The sequence below is a fragment of the Schistocerca nitens genome, chromosome 2, assembly GCF_023898315.1.
Source record: "Schistocerca nitens isolate TAMUIC-IGC-003100 chromosome 2, iqSchNite1.1, whole genome shotgun sequence".
NCBI classification, from domain to species: domain Eukaryota; kingdom Metazoa; phylum Arthropoda; class Insecta; order Orthoptera; family Acrididae; genus Schistocerca; species Schistocerca nitens.
The window spans coordinates 1,184,007,669-1,184,029,719 of NC_064615.1; the positions used below are offsets into that span (position 1 = coordinate 1,184,007,669).

Sequence of the window (22,051 nt, forward strand, 5' to 3'; positions counted from 1 at the left end):
CTGTATCTCAGTGGTTGTTTGATTTCTGCCCATGACGAGTTGCATGTGAATGTTATGAAGAGGTTAGGTTGTCCACATTTCCTTACTTAGGTCATAGTGTCTTGAGTGAATTTATGTATGTGTCTTGGACTTACTGTGTATGATGACGGGAAGTTACCATTGCTCCAATGTCGTCATTCTTTCTGCCATCTATGACTGTGTCGGTGAATACAGGGTTATAAACACAAAATCAAATAGGGGTAATGCAGGAGTAGGTTTAATAATGAATAAAAAAATAGGAGTGTGGGTAAGTTACTACAAACAGCATAGTGAACACATTATTGTGGCCAAGATAGACACGAAGCCCACGCCTATTACAGTAGTACAAGTTTATATGCCAACTAGCTCTGCAGATGATGAAGAAATTGAAGAAATGTATGATGAGATAAAAGAAATTATTCGGGTAGTGAAGGGAGACGAAAATTTAATAGTCATGGGTGACTGGAATTCAAGAGTAGGAAAAGAGAGAGAAGGAAACATAGTAGGTGAATATGGATTGGGGCTAAGAAATGAAAGAGGCAGCCGGCTGGTAGAGTTTTACACAGGGCATAACTTAATCATAGCTAACACTTGGTTCAAGAATCATAAACAAAGATTGTATACATGGAAGAACCCTGGAGATACTAGAAGGTTTCAGATAGATTATATAATGGTAAGACAGAGATTTAGGAACCAGGTTTTAAATTGTAAGACATTTCCAGGGGCAGATGTAGACTCTGACCACAATCTATTGGTTATGAACTGTAGATTAAAACTGAAGAAACTGCAAAAAGGTGGGAATTTAAGAAGATGGGACCTGGATAAACTGAAAGAACCAGAGGTTGTACAGAGCTTCAGGGAGAGAGTTAGGGAACAATTGAGAGGAATGGGGGAAAGAAATACAGTAGAAGAAGAATGGGTAGCTCTAAGGGATGAAGTAGGGAAGGCAGCAGAGGATCAAGTAGGTAAAAAGACGAGGGCTAGTAGAACTCCTTGGATAACAGAGGAAATATTGAACTTAATTGACGAAAGGAGAAAATATAAAAATGCAGTAAATGAAGCAGGCAAAAAGGAATACAAACGTCTCAAAAATGAGATCGACAGGAAGTGCAAAATCGCTAAGCAGGGATGGCTAGAGGACAAATGTAAGGATGTAGAGGCTTATCTCACTAGGGGTAAGATAGATACTGCCTACAGAAAAATTAAAGAGACCTTTGGAGAAAAGAGAACCACTTGTATGAATATCAAGAGCTCAGGTGGAAACCCAGTTCTAAGCAAAGAAGGGAAAGCAGAAAGGTGGAAGGAGTATATAGAGGGTCTATAGAAGGGCGATGTACTTCAGGGCAATATTATGGAAATGGAAGAGGATGTAGATGAAGATGAAATGGGAGATATGATACTGCGTGAAGAGTTTGACAGAGCACTGAAAGACCTGAGTTGAAATAAGGCCCCGGGAGTAGACAACATTCCATTAGAACTACTGATGGCCTTGTGAGAGCCAGTCATGACAAAACTCTACCATCTGGTGAGCAAGATGTATGAGACAGACGAAATACCCTCAGACTTCAAGAAGAATATAATAATTCCAATCCCAAAAAAAGCAGGTGTTGACAGATATGACAATTACCAAACTATCAGTTTAATAAGTCACAGCTGCAAAATACTAACGCGAATTCTTTACAGACGAATGGTAAAACTAGTAGAAGCCGACCTCGGGGAAGATCAGTTTGGATTCCGTAGAAATATCGGAACACGTGAGGCAATACTGACTCTACGACTTATCTTAGAAGAAAGATTAAGGAAAGGCAAACCTACATTTCTAGCAGGCGCGGCTCGTGGTTTCTATACTTGGGAAGGCTGCGGCATTTATCGATCGGAGCCAACATAGACCTCGGGTTACGCTACAGATTAGTCTGACATAAACAACTAAGAATTCAGGGGGAGGGGGTGAGCAGATCACTCTCTGCCCATAATTTTACGTACTTTATCTTCTATAATCAGGTATTAAATATCGTTAGAAGCTAACTTTGAGTTAAAATCTTTGGTTAGTGTTTTTATACGTCATCATTACATTTTCTGACACCTTGCAGCAAATAATATGAAAAGATGCGTTTCGGAGAGATCTTTAATGCGGGTCTGGATGCACCAAGTTCTTTCACTTTCATCCTATGGCCGTGTTCCAAGTTTTTACCTATTAAATTGCACATTGAATTCATATTACGCTTGTTTCACACTTGCAGTATGTTGCAGATCTTCACCAGCAAGGAAAACTCACTAAAATCTTGCAAAATATACTCCGAAAAAGAAACTTGCTAATATCACACGGTATCAACAAATGCAGTCAGCATCAGCAAGCAAGAAAAGCAAAGTAACGGGACAAATTTCGCGCGCTTTGTCCTCTAACCACTTATGAAACTCTCGCTAGATGGCAGTACTGGTATGTTACTGTAGTGTAGTGCACTCTGGTGGGATATTTGGAAACTTATTCTAAATGTGGATAAAATAGCCAATGGCAGAAACAAAACAACTATGTAAAACATTATCAAAACAATAATACTAAACGTCGATTAATGACGCATCGAAGCGTAGTAGAGATGTGCAGAGACAGAGATTGGATAGAGAAGTTTCGGCCACTCTACATTCCTTTATTACATAGATAGTGGAACCTGAAAAATGTGTGGTGGTTGCTATGACACCCTTAGGCTGCAAGCTCTGAGCCGTCGGGTCGCCCATAAAGAGCAGTACTATGTAGAAGCCACGCCCCCAAACCGCTACTACATGCAGCTTACGGACGTTCCAAGGCGCAGCCTAAACACTACTAACCGTTCGGAAAACATCTATCGATACAAATAGTTCCAAAAACGTTGACCGTCGTAATTTTAATCGGAATGGGAAATATGCAAAATTGGTCCTGATAATTTAAATTATGTAATACGTTCTTGCGAAATTTACTTTAACATATATTTTGGGGCGGCTCCGCCTCAGAGCCTTTAATTACGAGCCGCGCCTGGTTTCTAGCATTTGTAGACTTTTGACAATGTTGACTGTAATACTCACTTTCAAATTCTAAAGGTGGCAGTGGTAAAATACAGGGAGCGAAGGCTATTTGCAATTTGTACAGAAACCAGATGGCAGTTATAGGAGTCGAGGGGCATGAAAGGGAAGCAGTGGTTGGGAAGGGAGTGAGACAGGGTTGTAGCCGCTCCCTGATGTTATTCAATCTGTATATTGAGCAAGCAGTAAAGGAAACAAAAGAAAAATTTGGGGTAGGAATTAGAATCCATGGAGAAGAAATAAAAACTTTGAGGTTTGCTGATGACATTGTTATTCTATCAGAGACAGCAAAGGACTTGGAAGAGCAGTTGAACGGAATGGACAGTGTCTTGAAAGAAGCATATAAGATGAACATCAACAAAAGCAAAACGAGGATAATGGAATGTAGTCGAATTAAGTTGGGTGATGCTGAGGGAATTAGATTAGGAAATGAGACACTTAAAGTAGTAAAGGAGTTTTACTATTTGGGGAGCAAAATAACTGATGATGGTCAAAGTAGAGAGGATATAAAATGTAGATTGGCAATGGCAAGGAAATTGTTTCTGATGAAGAGAAATGTGGTGCTACAGAAGAATGCTGAAAACTAGATGGGTAGATCACATAACTAATGAGGAGGTATTTAGTAGAATTGGGGAGAGGATGAGTTTGTGGCAAAACTTGACAAGAAGATGGTACCAGTTGGTAGGACATGTTGTGAGGCATCAAGGGATCAGAAATTTAGCATTGGAGGGCAGCGTGGAGGGTAAAAATCATAGAGGGAGGCCAAGAGATGAATACACTAAGCAAATTCAGAAGGATGTAGGTTGCAGTAAGTACTGGGAGATGAAGAAGCTTGCACAGGATGGAGTAGCATGGAGAGCTGCATCAAACCAGTCTCAGGACTGAAGACCACAACAACAACAGTGTTGATTAAAGTGACACCACCAAAAGCCATCTAGAATAGGTGTTGTACACTTCTATATCTTGAAGAAAGTGTGTGGATTCTGGAGTCTCCCAGTCGTAAAAATTTCTGCGGAGATGCCTCTAGTGGTGATAATCAAATTTTTCAGTCATGCAACAGAATCCAGATGTCCCTCTACTGAATTTTTTTGTGTTGCAAAATTGGCAGATGTTATCCATTTTTCCAATTATGATGTTTTGGTGTTTGTTATATTCTTTTGTCAGGTTGTAGTGGATTGCATAATTTGTTAGGTTGTAGTTTTTACTTGTCTTCATCCGCACTTCTCATAATGTGATATTTTCATGGCTAGCTTGAGTTCGCAGTCTTTTATTATAAGACTTTGTTGCAATTATTAATGCATCAGTCCATTCATTTCGTTGTTCTTCAGTTTTTCTGCTTCTCACCGTGCTCATTCTCATTCATTGGGAACTTAAATGTGGGTTGTGGTCTTCATCTGTTTCAGTTTTTCACTGTTTGTTTTGTTTTCACAGTTTTGCTTCAGAACTGGCAAAATCTCCTCCTCCCTCACATTTGGGGATTGTCTGTAATATAAATCAAATTAACACTTTATTAACAAATATGCTAGGTACAATTTATAAACTTTTCAGACTGGAACAAAAAAAACCTTTTTTTGTAATCAGTTGATGTTGGATCAAAATAAAATAAATAAATAAATAAAAAATAAATAAGCACTTTATGTTTGATTTATATTCAGTTACTGTATCACTATGACTACCCACACTTCACTGTTTGTTTTTATTCACTAACTGTGCTACTTTTTCAGTTCCTCCCCTCTTGACTTATAAGAAAATGACTTTTGAACCCAAGGTGGGTCTTGCTTTATATACCCCTACCAATGGGTAACCCCACCAGTGACGAATGCCAGAGCACCCCAAAAATTCTTCGAACGGTCCACAATGTTCCAAAACATTCCACAACATTGAAGAGTGTTCTAGAATGTTCCACAATGATCTGGGATGTTCTGGGGTATTCCCAAACATTCTGGAATCTTCCCAAATGTTACAGACTATTTCCAAATATTCCAGAACATCCCGGATCATATTGCAGAACAATCTGGAACTTTCTGGAATATTGTGGAATGCTCATGAATACTCTCAAATATTCTCAGATTATCTCAAATGTCCTGGAATGTTCCAGAAATTTCTAGAGGGCAAAACTTCCCAGCTCTTGTATATTCAAAAGCAAGCACTTAAGCCAAAAACAGATGGGGGATAGAGGGCCACCACACCATATTACTCATTTGATTGTACCGGGACTTTTTTCTGAGTTTTAGTGGCATGCACATTTTATGCTTTTTATAGATATTTTGATTAGACCATTTCTGCATTATCCTTCAATGATTTTGTCTAGGGAACCTTGTACTTACCTGACTAGAAGTCCTGACTTTCCTACCATCACACTTCTCTAATTCCTGTTATACCAGGGTGTATACAACCTGGGACAACCGGGAGATCCGGGAATTTTTCATCCAGGAGAAAACTGGGAAAAAAACCAGGAATTTTTTAGAATTCCGGGATATTTTTTGTTTTAGTTTTCAGTTAAATTTTTGTTTTTTTGACTGGTAAGAAATAATACTCTAACAAAGGATATAACTGCATCCCGCTACTGCAGAATAATACTGCAGCAATAAAACATGAACGAGAGAAAAAAACTAAAATAAAACTTAAAGTGCAAAGGAAATGCGTCTAGTACACAACAAAATACAGTGCTCATAGAAGTGTTTGTCAGTAGCAAAATGTGTAAAAGGCTTTAGGAAGACTATGCAGTGCTTTGTAACAACAAATTGCCTCCGATGAGTGTGACATCACAACTGTTTACATTTAGATTCGTTTTAGCAGCTACGAGCGGGCCGATGCACATGCACAGTTGAGTCACGCATGTACCTTCTCCCACTTCTGGCTACAAAAGTGTAGTTTTATATCTGGATAAGCAAGCAGCAAGATGCTACCTGGAAAAATTTTACTGGCATGCGCAAGCTGTCATATTCACTGAGAGCAAACGGGGTGTCTGCCCCGGTCTGCAATTTCGGTAAAGCATTAATCACCTTGTGAAACAATGAAGATATTTTTGTTGGTTTGCTAAAGAAACATTGCTTTATTAATCTTTTCCACTGAGGCAGTCAATTTATTTGAAACGAAGTGTTTAATTCCACACTGTTGGCTAATTTCAACTGTTCGCTGCATTTCAAAAGAGCATGTTTTCATCTTATAGCACGTATGGCTTTATGCCATAATAAAGAACCAAAAATCAGATAATGCAGTACTGGTAGTCCAAGAAAATTTACAACTGAATCTGGACTTACGAATGGGCAGTTTAAGTCAAATTATGCATTTTAGTATGGTTCACAAAATTCCTCTGATGTCTTGTTTCTTTTATGACATAATGTAAGAAATTTTAATGTTTTACACGTACGAACATACAGGCTTCCTGCGTCATCGTAGCTGCGCAAGCGCGGTGAAGCCTTTTATCTGGCGCTCTCTGTTAACTGCTGAAACGAACCTCTTTCTAAAAGGTCATGGGAAAATATTGCGAATGATTGATTGTAAAGCATTACTTTCAAAGTAAATTTCCTTTCACGCAAGATGAAATAAGTCCGAGAATGTGCGATGTATTTCTTATTCTTAAATCCCTGAGCGTTTGACTCTCATTTAAAAAATGTTCAAATGTGTGTGTAATCTTATGGGACTTAACTGCTATGGTCATCAGTCCCTAAGCTTACACACTACTTAACCTAAATTATCCTAAGGACAAACACACACACCCATGCCTGAGGGAGGACTCGAACCTCCGCCGGGACCAGCTGCACAGTCCATGACTGCAGCGCCTTAGACTGCTCGACTAATCCCGCGTGGCTTGCATTTAAAAACCGACTGTTTGAGGACAGCCATTTAGTAAAAATTTTGAGTCCAGAAGATCAGACATTTATGTTGGTATTAAAAATTTTACTGACACATTTGTGTGATGCATCTTAAAGTGTAACATGCACAAAAAAGATCAACATTATACGTGAAAGTTTAGCTTCTCTTGCAACTTATTAATCGTCGAAACCAATATTATACGTGAAACTTCTGCTTTTCTTGTAGCAACACTATGTTTATTAATTTACATCATTAACTTTTTCTATTTGTGTGTACGCACTACTTAACAGTGATAATGCTATTGGCTGACTACATCATGTGTCCTAAGCTCTGAATATCCACTGTATTGGCTGGCGAGATCATGTTACATGGGCTATGACTGGCTTACAAAAGCACACAGCAATCTCGATTTCAATGCTTCGGAAAGTAACATGCGGTGTTTGGTGGAATCCAAATTTATACTTTCGTAATACAAAAATTTGCAGCATACGTGGTCTTTTTTTGAGTTTCATTTTCTAGAGGGCTGAAAAATTTTACGCCGGTGTATAAAACCACAACCATTCAAAGGACTGATAAGTTTTACAGTTCCAAGGAAAAGTATACTGTCACTTAACAAGGAAATAGTGTATTTTCACCCGGGAGAAAGTGTGTTTTCAACCGGGAAATACGGGAATTTTTTTCCTTGTCCGCGTATACACCCTGTATATCTAACTTCAATCTATGCATTTTTTATTTCAAACTACGTAACGGAGACATGCAATTAAGAGATCAAACAACCCATATTGTGACCCACAGAATCCCACTTTTGTCTTTCCTGATGACTACAACCTGTCATTCTTAATGCTCTTACTCTTATATGAAAGTTAACTCCTTGTTTTTTTCCCTACATTTCAAGGTCCATAAAATATGACTAATGTAGTATAATGTCAAGTTTTAATTCTAATGAAAGTACAACCTTTAAAGTAAGATTCACTTTTTGGCACAGCACCTAAGATAATTTTTTCTAGGCACAGATTATTTTCCAGCAGAGGCAATGAAATGTCTGCATTTTCTTTTGAATGAGTTGTAAACCCTGCTACCAAAATAAACAAAAGATGAACACACCCCACAATAGCAAAACAAAACACACAAAGTAACAAGATGACAGTGCTTCTTCACAGCACAGTGGCATGAATATATTTGCTTCTTCACAGCACAGAAACATGAATATATTTAATGCACTGAAAGTGCTGTATGCTGAAATCAAACACACACACGTGGAAGAACAGGAAGAATGAAGTTAACAACAAAAAACTGTAAGTAACAACAAGAAAGTAAAGCATGCAAATTGTTCATGATCCCAGGAAACAAAATTGTAAGAGAAAAAAATCATATTGTTACGGTGACCACTGAAGATGGTTTACATTAAAGGAAAATGCATTTGGTCTTAATAAGAATTTCATTGCAGTGGAAAAACACAGTAATTAACCTATACAACTTGGAGCTCTTCATATCAGAAAGCGTGTGTGTACCATAGTAGAACACAAAATAGGGCATAGGCAGGTGGAGGACAGAACTGGCTGAGTTTTAGGCCAGAGAGATTACTGGAACAAAGGATATGCTGCAGGAAGAATTTCCACAAGCGCAATTCAGAATAGCTGATGTTGGTGGGAAGAATCCAAATGGCATAGGCTATGAGGGAGTCGCTGAAGTGAAGCACATCATTTTGAGCAGTGTGTTCAACAACTGGATGGTGCAGTTGCCCCTTGGCCACAGTTTGGTGGTGGCCATTCATGTGGACAGGCAGCTTGTTAGTAGTCATATCTGTAGTCATATCTGTGTAGAATACAGCACAGTGCCTGCAGCTGAGTTTGTAAATCACATGTCTGCTTACAAAGGTGGCCCTGGCTTTGATGGGGTAGGTGAAGCCACTAATATGACTGGAGTAGATGGTAGTGGGAGGGACGTGTCTTGTCTATTGCAGGGATACAACCCATGAGACAAGGGTTTGGGAGCAGGGTGGAGTAGAGATGAGCATGAACATTGCACAGGTTAGGTAGGCATGAAATACTACTGTGGAAGAGGTGCAGTGGACATTTCTCAGTTCAGGACAGGATGAAAGATAGTCAAATCGTGGCAGAGAATGTGATTCTCTTGTCCAGTCCTGGTTGGTACTGAGACATGAGAGATGTGCTTCTTTGTTGCCCAACCATGTATATCTGAGTGATGTCAGATGAATGATGAGAAAAGGCACAGGAAATCTGTTTCTGGACCAAGTTTGGAGGGTAATGTTTGGTCTCTGAAGTCCTTAGGGAGATCCTCAGTATATTTGGAGAGGTATCGCTCACTTCTGCAGATACATAACCTACCCTCCTATATAAAAGACTTCAACCAATTTGTCTCCTGACTTTCCACAGGTCCTGTTCTTTTACCACCCTGCACTCTGCTCATCACTAATGGTGCTACCTCCCCTCTGGAGTAACACCTCAAATGCCCATTGTGTTGCCTATATTGATCACTACTTTTCCCAAAACCCAACTGACTCCAAACCTACAACCTTCTTCCTGGTCATGATAAGTAACTACAGCCTCACCTGCAATTACTTCTCCTTTGCAGACTTGAAGCCATTTACCTACAAACAGATTCTTTGTATAGCAATGGGTATATGCATGGTACCATTCTCTGCTAACCTGTTCATTGCTATCTAGAGCAGAAGTAGTCAACATTTTTTACTTACCACCCACTTTTGTATATTTGTCAATAGTATAAGTTTCTAACCACCAACTGGTCTGTCAGTAAGGGTCATTTATAAAGTAAAGAAATAACTTTACTTTCTAAAATTTATACACCAAGTTAAAGCAGAAAATAATAATCACATACTGAATAGTTTAGGTCAAAATTTTTATGAAAACAAAATGAAAATACGGAAATATTTTTGAAACTCGAACCACCCAGAATCCCAAACCCCTCTCCGGATTCAGATAAATTGATGACATCTTCATGATCTGGACTGAGGGTGAGGATACCCTATCCACATTCCTACAGAACCTCACCTCCTTCCCCTCCATTCACTTCACCTGGTTTCTTCATCCCAACAAACCACCACCACCTCAAGAACAGCTACACCAGTAACTCTGTCCAACTGACCAATCACTATCACCTACCAACCCACCAACCACCAGCAATATCTCCATATAGACAGCTGCCACCCATTCCATACCAAGGAGTCCTGTGCATGTATGCTAGCCACCCGTGCTTGTTCCATCCATTGTGATGAACAGTCCCTCTCCACATATGCCAAAGATCTCACTGATGCCTTCACATACCACAATTACGCCCCCCCCCTCCCCCTCCCCACCTTGTCCAGAAACAGATCTCTTGCATCATATCTCAGTAGTCACCTACCATCCCTCACATACACGGACTAACCACAGAAGAGAACTCCTCTCATGAGTTAGTACCACCAAGGACTGGAGCAACTGAATAACATTTACCTCCATGGTTTCGAAAACCTCTCACCGTGCACCGAGATGAGAAATATCCTCCCTACCCCTCTGCCACTGGTGTTCTACCATCTGCCCAAACTTCACAATATCTTTTTCTGTCCCTGCTCCCAACCTCTTGCCTCATTGATCAAATACCTGCAATAGACCCCAGTGCAAGACCTGCCCCATACATCCTCCCAATACCACCTCCAGTGCAGTCGTAGACATCTCCTATCCCATCAAAGCTAGGGGCACCTGTGACTACTTCACAGCCTGTGCCATTCTCGAAAACTTTCTTCACCATTCTTTATATTGTCACACCTTAGTAATTACCACAAACACAATCTTTTACCCCACACTGACAATTTAAAAATTACTCAACATGTTTTGCACAGTTGTTTGGTGGGCTTCCATGTCAATGGCAACAATGACATCACTCTAAACTAACTGTTCTCCACCAACTGCAATGTAGAAGTCTCACTCTCTCCTGAGAAACTGCACTGTCATGTGAGCCATTTCTAAACTTTATCACTAGGTGGTACAATGCCTGCAACATCTTGTCTGTTTGGTCACCTGGAAGCTTGGGCTTGTACAACAAAATACAACTCTCAAGGATGTCATGTGTCCCTTTGCATTTATTATAAATGGCCCGTTTGGCTCTCCTCTGATGCATAACTGCAATGTTGTTCCTTTTCCTTTCATAAAGTGCTCCTGTCTTCTCTCTCCCAGTGTCTGGAAGTAAAATTGTGCCTCAGTACTTTTTATTTTGTGTGATTTTTTTCCTTCAGCACTGTCTTCTGTTTGTCACAATCCTGCTGATTGTTTTAAATTTCCTTCTCATTTTAATGCTATTAAAGAATTAATACCACATGTCAAGTTTTCAAAGACTGTGAACATAATGGATTTTCCTGGTATGAGATAGTTTGTCTCTGAAATAAATTGCCTCACATACAATACAATTTCTTTTGGTTTCTTAATTTCCGTTAATGTGAGGATCAGTCATGTATTTGATATAGAAGAAAAAAAAATCCCACGAAGATTAATTTTTAACAGTAGAAAAATGTTTCATTTGTATTTGGTGTCAAAACAGCTGCTATTTGTTTATGTGGCAGTTACGTATAACACGCTCTCTTGATCACATCATGGTAGAAAGTTGAATCAGTCATTTCACATGTGTTTCATGTTCCCTCATCTCAAATTTCATGCATGCCTACATTCATTTTTGTAAACTAAACATCCATTTCAACAATATTTTCTTCAAATAACTTATATTTTATCCTGTGCAGTGAACGACTGACCTTTCTCTTTACATCACTTTCCATTTTTTAAAAGTGGACAGTTATTTTACTGGTATCTTTTTCACAACAAGAAAGTAGAATGTCTTTGTGAAGATACTGTACTGTGCTCATAATTTAATGTAAGGTATGGGTGTGGGTGAGCAAGAGCTGAATCATCATGTGCAACATCACTCATTACCACTTTAAGATTGAAACCCTAAAACTTTTAGAAGACAACAGTTAAATCAAAACCTTGTATTTCACCGAAACACTTATTTATGAGGACAAATGAAAATAAACACATCCACTTCTCTGCTCCTCTTTTACTTAGAATTCTGGGTTCTTCTCTCACGTCAAACAATAACCCATTACTCCAATCACCATGCTCCATTCAACCCCACTCAGAGTAATCTATGTCTACATCTACATCTACATACATACTGCACAAGTCACTGTATGGTGTGTGGTGGAGGGTACATTATACTACTACTATCTATTTCCTTTCTTGTTCCACTTGCAAATAGAATGATACAAAAACGAACACTAACATCTCTTATTAACTAAACAAACGTTGTTTTTCGTCTTGTTTCACAATTTTATTGTTAATTTTATTGCACAACCTAGGTTTCAGGTTATAAGCCCATTTTCAGCTTATAACCCAAAACCTAGGTTATGGAATAACATTAACAATGAAATTGTGAAACAAGGCCAAAAACAGTGTTTATTTAGTTAAGTAGCAGTAGAATCATTCAGCAGTCAGCTTCAAATGCCTGTTTTCTAAGTTTTCTCAATAGTATACCTCAAAGAGAATGTCCTCTGCCCTTGAGGGATTCCTGTTCGAGTTCCCAAAGCATCTCCACAACACTTGTGTGTTGATCGAACATGCCTCTGAATTGCTTTGATGTCTTCCTTTAATCCAACCTGGTGGGGATCCCAAACACTCAAGCAGTTACATTAGTGTTACATTTATGGTTTCTTTTACAGATGACCGAAAGTTAGGACTTAAATTGACCATTCACCTCTCCTACTACAATCCTTACAGGCTCATTCCATTTCATATTGGTTTCTAATGTCATTCTTGCATATTTAATCAACATAATTGTGTCAAGTGGCATACTACTGATACTGTAATCAAATATTACAGAATGTTTTTTCTACTCATCTGCATTAACTTACATGTTTCAACATTTTGAGCCAGCTACCAGTCTTCCTACCAATTAGTAATTATGGCTAAGTCATCTTCTATCCACCTACAGTCACTCAATGACAACATCTTCCTGAGAACCACAGCATCATCAGGAAACAGTCATAGATTGCTGCTCATCCTGTTCTCAGTTTATTTATATTTAGAGAGAATAATAGTGGTACTGTCACTCTTCACTGGAGCACTCATAAGTCATAATGATACCCTCATCTCTAATGAACATTTGTCATCAAGGACAACATACTGGGTTCTTCAAGCCACCCCCATATCTGGGAACATCTTCCATATGCTCGTACCTTCATTAACAGTCTACAGTGGAGCCCCATGTCATATGCTTTTCGAAATCTAAGAATATGGAATCTGCCTATTGCACTTCTTCCATGGTTCACAGGATACTGTGAGAAAAGGCTCGGTTCTGAGCACTATGGGACTTAACATCTGAGGTCATCATTCCCCTAGAACTCAGAACTACTTAAACGTAACTAACCTTAGGACATCACACACATCCATGCCCGAGGCAGGATTCGAACCTGCGACCGTAGCGGTCGCGCGGTTCCAGACTGAAGCGCATAGAACCGCTCAGCCACTCCAGCCGGCTGAGAAAAGGGCAAGCTGAATTTCACAATAGTGATACTTGATAAATCATGGCTAATTTGAGGACCAAAGCTTTTCTGCCGAAAGGAAATTTATTCTATTCTAACTGAGAATATGTTCTACAATTCTGTGGCATACTGATGTTAAGGATATTTGTCAGTAATTGTGCTGTTTTGTTCTTTAGCCTTTCTTATATACAGGAGACATCTGGCACTTTTTCCATTCACTTTTTGATTCACTTGGGAGTTTGTGCTGGAGAACAGATTAATGATAAATGCAAGCTAAGTAAGGGGCCAATGTCACAGTGTACTTGTTGTGAAACTAAATTGGGATTCCATCTGGACCTGATGACTTATTTGTTTTCAATTCTTTCACTTGATTCTCTATGCTAGAGATGCCTGTTAACTGTGTCCTCCATACAGGAGTCTGTACAATGATCAAATGATGGTTAGTTTGTATGCTCCTCCTGTGTGAACAATTTCTTAAACATGAAATTTAAAAATTCATCTTTCATTTTGATATTCTGTATTGCCATACCAAACTGGTCAGCTAGTGACTGCATAGAACCCTTTGGCCCACTTAGCAGTTTTATGTACGATCACAATTTTCTTGGGTTCTTAGCAAGCTCTTTCGCTAAGGTATCTGGTGGTAGTTGTTGTAGGCTCCATACATCAACCTTTATACAGATGCATGAATATCTACTAACTTTTGCCTATCGTAATTTGCACTTTCCCTTCCTTAGCATTTTCCAGATTTTGTTATTAAACCCTGTTGAACCTTTACCATCCTTAATCCACTTACTTGGCACATACTACTCCAGGGCACGATTTACAGCCTGTTCAAACTTTGCCCGTAATTCCTCTATGTACATCATACTGGAAGTAAATGATGTCCTTTCATTGTCTAAGTGGGATGCTAACTACTACTTATCTGCTCTTCCCAGCAACAATACTCTCCCAGATTTTTGATTGATTTATTAACTTTAATAACCATCATCACTGTGATGCTATCATCGTCACTAGTCCCCGTTTCTGTGCTTACACTACTTATAAGGTCAGGCCTGTTTGTTGTTACAAGTTGCAATATATTTGTATTTGGTGTGGGTTGTCTAACTATCTGTTCAAGACAGTTTTCAGAAGTTTCTAGAATGAGATTTTTCACTCTGCAGCGGAGTGTGCGCTGATATGAAACTTCCTGGCAGATTAAAACTATGTGCCCGACCGAGACTCGAACTCGGGACCTTTGCCTTTCGCGGGCAGGTGCTCTACCATCTGAGCTACCGAAGCACGACTCACGTCAGGTACTCACAGCTTCTCTTCTACCAGTATCTTGTCTCCTACCTTCCAAACTTTACAGAAGCTCTCCTGCGAACCTTGCAGAACTAGCACTCCTGAAAGAAAGGATACTGCGGAGATATGGCTTAGCCACAGCCTGGGGGATGTTTCCAGAATGAGATTTTCACTCTGCAGTGGAGTGTGTGCTGATATGAAACTTCCTGGCAGATTAAAACTGTGTGCCCGACCGAGACTCGAACTCGGGACCTTTGCCTTTCACGGGCAAGTGCTCTACTAGTAGAGCACTTGTAGAGCACTTGCCCGCGAAAGGCAAAGGTCCCGAGTTCGAGTCTCGGTCGGGCACACAGTTTTAATCTGCCAGGAAGTTTCAGTTTTCAGAAGATTTGTTCAAAAATACTTCACAGGACTATCTGTCCATACCCCTGCAACGAACCCATAGACATCCCAGTCTGAACGTGGTAGATCAAATTTGCCTTCAACTAATATTTGTCAGTCTGGGTAGTTCTGCACTTCTGAGCACAGACTTTCTTTGCATGTCTGTAAAGCTGTCACAGTGGAATCGGGTGGCCATAAAAACATCCAGCAATTAGCTTGATTTCACCTAGACCTGTTATATTCACGCCTCTAGCTTCACAATCACCTACAAAGTTGATCTCACTAGAGACAATATTTTTGTCAATGTAAGAACACAGACCCCTCCATTAGTGTCTAATCTGTTTTTCTGATATACATTTTTTGTCTCGCTAAATATTTCAGAGCTTTCTTCTTTGGCTTTCAGCCAGCTCTTGGACATGCGAATAATCTGAATGTGACAAATTTCTGGGACATGATAAAGTTGGGAAGCTTGTTATGAATACTTTGACACTTTAGTGATAAACTTTTGACAGTGGAAGTGTCTTTACTCAGAACACATTCTGATTTCACTACATGCATTGATCCGTGAGCATTCATTAGTGTACCTCAGACTACCACCTATCCTAAAACCCCCCAATGTTCACTGGATAGGTACTCGAGTAGCTGCTTCCTTTGAGTAGTGCACCCCTGACCTATCAAGGGGGTCGTACTATTCTCCACACAAATATACAGAACCAGAAACCTGCAGCCAAGACTGTCACAGAGTTGGTGGAGCCTTTGGTTGAGACCCTTCAATCGACTCAAAATAGAAGCACCCCATTCAACTTTGGGAACTGTGCAGAAAATTGTGAGCTCTGCTTGCATCCTGTGCACAAGGCCACCAACCTTCACCACTTCCACTAGCCACTCGTATGAACTGAAGATGGCCTCATAATCCAAGCAACAGGCATCATTTTTGCCAATGTGAGCCACAACTTGCAGATGACTGCACCCTGCATGCTCAATAGCCACATACCAGGTTTCGTCCACATCTTGGATTAGGCCCTCCTGACAGACATAAAGAGATCCAAAGATGCAGTAACCTTACTACCATAACCTTACATTCTGCCCACTAAATCTATACCCAAATTAGAAACATACCAAGTGAGGAATGTAAACCAGGTGTAGAAGTATGAAATTGGAATTTCCCTATAGATGATGCTAGCCATCAGTGTAGGGCCCATGAGACTACATCTGCAGTCTGTGCTGCAACTTTTGATGCTAGAATTCCTGTTGTATCTGATGACTCGCTGTCCGTACGCACATTTCTTGCTAATGATGGCGCTGTGTAGTCTGTAGCTGCTTCTGATACTGTTGGAGTTGTTGTGTAAGCTTCATTTGCTTCAGCTACTTTTGTGGCAATTGAAGATTCTACTGCTGGATCTGTTGCCAGTAAATCAGTTTCATTTTTAAGTTGGAGAATTTCAGTTGCTGTGATGGTTGGTGGTAGTGGTATGGTAGGGCAATTCTTGTCTTCAACTGCTAACATTGCATTAAGTATTTCTCAACTAATGAATGCTTTTCCAAGTTTATTTCTGCGTAGCCCATGCCTGGTAAAATGACTTCTTTCTGAAGCTGGTACATTCACATATGTGGCATTCAGGAAGCTTCGGTATATTTTTTCAAATTTTCTATTAGTAACAGTGATTTCTTTGTTGACAAAAGATTTTTCCATCAGATCATGTCTTTGTGGTATACTTCCAACATAGAAGTTCACGTTTGTAATTTTCTGTAGTGTGCTTCTTAGCGCTATTGTGGTGACTTTACCCTCATTCCTATAAACATCATTAGCACCCCGATTATTAAACAGTTTCTTCCAGGCTCTAAAAAATGTTCACAGTTTTTTAGAATTTCACTCAAAGGAGTGCCTGGTTTCATTATTCCACTAACCTTAAATAGAGTTTGCATGTTACATGATACCAGCTAAGACCTTTCCAAGTCTGAGAGCATGCAAATGTCTTCTTTGTTCTTCTTACTTGAGGTTGGCATATTCTCATGATATGTATGTTCCCTGCTAATTATAGCACTGGTATTTCCTTACATGTTATTACAAGATTTCGTACTTGACTGGTTTTTAATCTCTGCATTTGGTGAAAGTACTTCATTCCTTTTGCTATTTTCACGTCTTTTAGGCTCATCATACATTAGAAGTTCAAAATTATTTGATACTGGGAACCTGAAGTTGTTCTCATTACGGTTAATGCGATTGAACTTTTTGGGCCATATGAAGTTATCATTTTGCCCATTTACAACCAACCGTTTCACTACACTGTGAATTGACTTCTATCACTTTTTCAAGCTTCTGTACATACAGTTTGGCTAACATAAGATCATATTTTAATGAAGCAGTCACGCAGTCTTCTTGACATTCTTTTTGTAAACATAATATATCACGATAACTACAGTGCACATTTCCACAGTCGCAAGTCATCTTTCTTTCTTCTAAAGTGTTTAAACATTGTCAATGGATCCATTTTTGCGACAATGGACATAATTTAACACCATTTCTCACCTTCTTACTACATTTTACACTCACAGGATTTAAAAACTCGTAATTTTCCGCAGATCTGTTGATTAGTATGTCTATACGCAGCACCGCCATCTTATCTAGTGATAATCTAGTTTATAATACATTGCATATTAAATTATAGAGCAGCATCTATTGGAAGAAATAATGTTTTCCCGGCAGCAGATCATGTTGGTTGTAAGGGCTCATTAAATGAGGCCAAAAACTAATTTATCAAACTACTGTCCAATATCTCTGTTAAGTTGCTTTTCAAAAATGTTAGTGAAAGTAATGTGCAAAAGAATTGTAGAGCACCTCACCATACACAGCCTCCTCAACAAAACTCAATTTGGCTTCCAAAAGAATAGATCAACAGAGCTGGCTGTTTTCTCTCTCACAAAAGCAATTCTTGAGTCTCTAAATAACAAAATGTCACCTACTGGAATTTTATGTGACTTGTCAAACACCTTTGACTGTGTTGACCACAACATTCTCTTAAAGAAGGCCAATTTTTATGGTTTGAATGTTAGTACTGGTAGATCGCTTGAATCATATCTACACAATATGAAGCTGAAGGTGGTACTAAATGGTTTTGATGGCTGTCCTGTTATCATCGGACTAGGGCACGTTAAAGTGTGAAGTGCCACAAGGATCTATTTTGGGCCCTTTACTGTTTCTTATCTTTGTCAATGATCTCCCACTTTGTACAAACCCTGAGAGCAAATTTACTCTTTTTGCTGATGACGCCACTATTGTCGCAGAAGAAACTGAGTAGCACAGTCACCGTGGTGTGGTGGTTATGATACTAGACTGTTGCATGGAGGCTTGTGAGTTCAAAACTCACCTGAACTGTAAAATTTTAATTTCTTTATTTGGTTTGAGTACATTCTAGAAATATCCACAAATGTCAAGAATCATTGTACTGGAATGTTCTGTAACTGTATATATACATTATATGTGTTCTGGCCGGAGGCAGTTCACTCTGAGCAAGTGCAAGTGCTGAATAAACCTTTGTTAAGTGAAGTTAGTTTTGTCATTCATCTAATTACATCTTCTTCTGTGTGACATCATTCTGGTGGGTATTGGAACCTGTGATAGCGCACATTATCGACAGCACAGTGGCTCACATCAGGCCACGACAGAGCCACCGTTTACGTGGCAAGAAACACGAATTCGAGCCATATATAACACATCGCAATCTATCAGAGACAGAAGAAGAAGAAGAGGAACACCACATGAGACATCCTTCCAGGCTCTCTGGTGATGATGGCCAAGATACAAACAAGTGGCTGAAGGTATATGAGCGTGTAGCCAAATTTAACAAATGGGATGACACCGTATGTTTGGCTAACATATTTTTCTACTAGGAGGGAACTGCCAAGCAATTTTATGAGAACAACGAGAAATTCACAAGGAGAAACTACAGCACCCTACATTCAAGATATCTTGGAGCTGTGTAAACTAGGGGATCCTAGAATGAAGGAGGGAGATAAGGTTGCACATCTCATGAACGATGCTGAGGATATGTATCAAGCCCTACTCCTGAAGGAGGTTTCGACAGCAGACGACTTCATAAAATAGTTTCGTATCGATGTCTGTGATGGAGGAAGAAACTAATTTCACAAGTCTTCTTTGTCAGATAGTGAGAGAGGAAGTTCAGAAGGCGCTTGGATTGTACGGCGAGCAAAAAACCGAGATGCTTCAAGAGGTCATAAGGGAGGAAATGGAACAGACATTAAACCCAATCTCTCGTCCTTCATTTGCCTTTAAAACAATAAAAAGGTCGAGACCAAGTCAAAGTTAAGTTCCTACAATGCTGCATGAAGAACCTGTTTGGGCACGAAGGAAGACTGATGTCTGGAGGACCCACGATAACCAACCAGTATGTTTCCACTGCGGACGACCGGGACATGTGGTGCGCTATTCTCAAGAAAGGCGGCGGATGTTTAATGACGCCCACGCCAGAAGACAGCAGACTGATCTTAGGCGATGAAGATGAACAAGAAGATGTGGGTGCAGGGCAACATAGGTCACCATCACCGCATGCTAGCCGCTGGAGAGTACGCTCCCCAACACACCAATCCAGGTCTCCATCACCGTTTAGAAACTCCAGCCGCTCACCTAGCCACCGCAACCTGGAAAACTAGAAGGTGCGACCTTCTTTGGAGGTTAGGCTGCCGAAGAGAGAAATCCTCCGCCATCCATCACTACAAAAATGATAGGAAATTACGTCGATATCCTCATGGATGGCCGACCAGCCCAAGCTCTTGTGGACTCTGGAGCATCAAATTCAGTCATTTCGTAGAAGTACTGTCGCCAGTTGCAGAAAACCTTATTCATTGACAACAAAACATCTTTGCTGAAGGTGGTTTATAACAAGGAAGAATGGGATATATGTAAACCCTACAGGAAGACGTGTCATTCATGTGGCTATAAGTGGCCATACACAGCCATTGGAATTCATCATCTTACAAGAGTGTAGTCATGACCTCATTCTCAGATGGGACTTTTTGAAAGCTTCTTAAGCAATTATAGATTGTGGTCGCTCAAAGATTGTGCTAGATGAGATGAGATGAGATACTGTGGATAGGAAGATGCGCATCCGAGTGTGTGGAGACTATGTGTGCTGGATGAAGTGATATTCCTGCAGTCAGCACTAGAAAGGTAACTGTCATATGTCATGCCATGCATTAACCAATGGGTCTTGTAGTGGAATGTAAGAGAAGCATACCACTGAAGACTAACTTGGTCATACCAGCCTCTGTCATCTCATTTAAGAATGGATTTGATGAATTTTGGATAGTTAACTGTCACCGAGAACCACCGATCCTTCCAAGATGTATGTGTGTAGCAAACTCTGAGCCATTAATTGCTGAACAGGTGAGTGTCATAGAAACCTCCCATACCAATTTTGTGGGCAAAATTGGTCCTACCACTATGACACAAGATCTTCTAGCTTGACTGTCACCAGATGTCACTAAGGAACAACAGAAGAAGCTACTTGCCATTCTTCAAGAGTTCTCAGAATCCACAGGTGAACAGCAAATTAGACAAATCAACGGTGAAGCACCGGATTAGCACTGGAGACCATCAACCAATAAGCCAGAAAGCATACCGTGTGTCAGCAATAGCTAAAAAGGACGTTTACCCCCTTCCACGAATTGACGATACATTAGATTGTCTGAAGGGGGCTAAGTTTTTCTCGACCATGGACACATACTCGGGATGCTGGAAAATCGAAGGAGATGAGGCTGATCGTGAGAAAACTGCATTCATCACCCCTGAGGGCCTGTATGAGTTTAAGGTAATGCCATTTGGTTTGTGTAATGCACAGCAATCTTTGAATGGATGATGGATAATCTTCTAAGTCACCTGAATTGGACGATGTGTCTTTGTTATTTAGATGACATTTTAGTGTTCTCAGAGACATTCGATGAACACATAAAAAGACTGAGGGCCATTCTTAAGTGTCTCCAACAAGGCAGACTGAAACTTTATCCAAGAAAGTGTCTCTTTGGAGCAAAAGACACCAAAATACTTGGACGCCTGGTGTCACACGAAGGCGTGTGGCCATACCCAGAAAAGTTGAGATCTATAATGGAATTTCCTATTCCTAACAGTATTAGAGATGTGGGAAGTTTCCTCAGATTATGTTATTATTACTGTTTTTTTATCAAAGACTTTTGTATCAAAGCCAGGCGACTCCAAGAGTTGTTAAAAGCCGATGCTGAATTTTTCTGGGGCCACAATTCTTCGTTTTACTGACAATACATATCACACAGAAAATTTCTTGTAAATTTTTTTTTCCACAAAATTCAAGGAAGGAAATAATGAGGAAAAGGTTTACATCTACATCAAAAGAGGTGCTACCAAGCATAACCATGCAAGCAACTTGCGTAGTTGTCCTACCTTTACTGCGCCGAATAAAACAGCTTACTATGGAAAATTTTACATGACTTGCATCCGATTTTTGTTCCTTTCGAAATTTTTCTCCTCAATTTTTGCCTTTTTGTAATACTTGCTCCCTGTAGTGATTCATGCAAACAGAAAATACAGACAATTAATTTTTATAATTCAAAACAAAGAATGCAAGCTTCAAGAATTACTGGGGCATTGTACCTTTCATGAGATCGATTTGTAATGTGTTGAAGAATGTACCTATGAGAAGACCTGACTAAAAAGATTTAATAAATCTGAAAATCTGCCCTTCCCTAAAAACTTTTGCTCCTTGCACTGCCCGGAAAGTGAGGATGCAGCAGGCCAGGGTGTAAAAGTTATTCCCTTTCTAAAGCCTTATGCAGACAAAGTAAAGGTACACAAGATTAAAATAGATACAGCTGATGAACAATATTGAAGTACCCCAAAGATCCTCTGCTGCTGGCTAAAATATCCTATTTTAGCTTTGTTTCGGGGCAGGTCATGACCTT

The 22,051-nt window shown here is 39.8% G+C and overlaps 1 protein-coding gene across 1 annotated transcript in view; it reads left to right on the top strand.

Annotated features, from left to right (window-relative positions):
• Nucleotides 1-22,051, top strand: part of LOC126235648 (dynein axonemal heavy chain 3) — a 1,245,905-nt gene that overhangs the window by 1,206,913 nt on the left and 16,941 nt on the right. The window contains exons 64-65 of the mRNA XM_049944362.1: nt 3,572-3,585; nt 19,907-19,931. Coding sequence (XP_049800319.1) covers nt 3,572-3,585; nt 19,907-19,931 — 39 coding nt within the window. The remainder of the gene's footprint in view (nt 1-3,571; nt 3,586-19,906; nt 19,932-22,051) is intronic.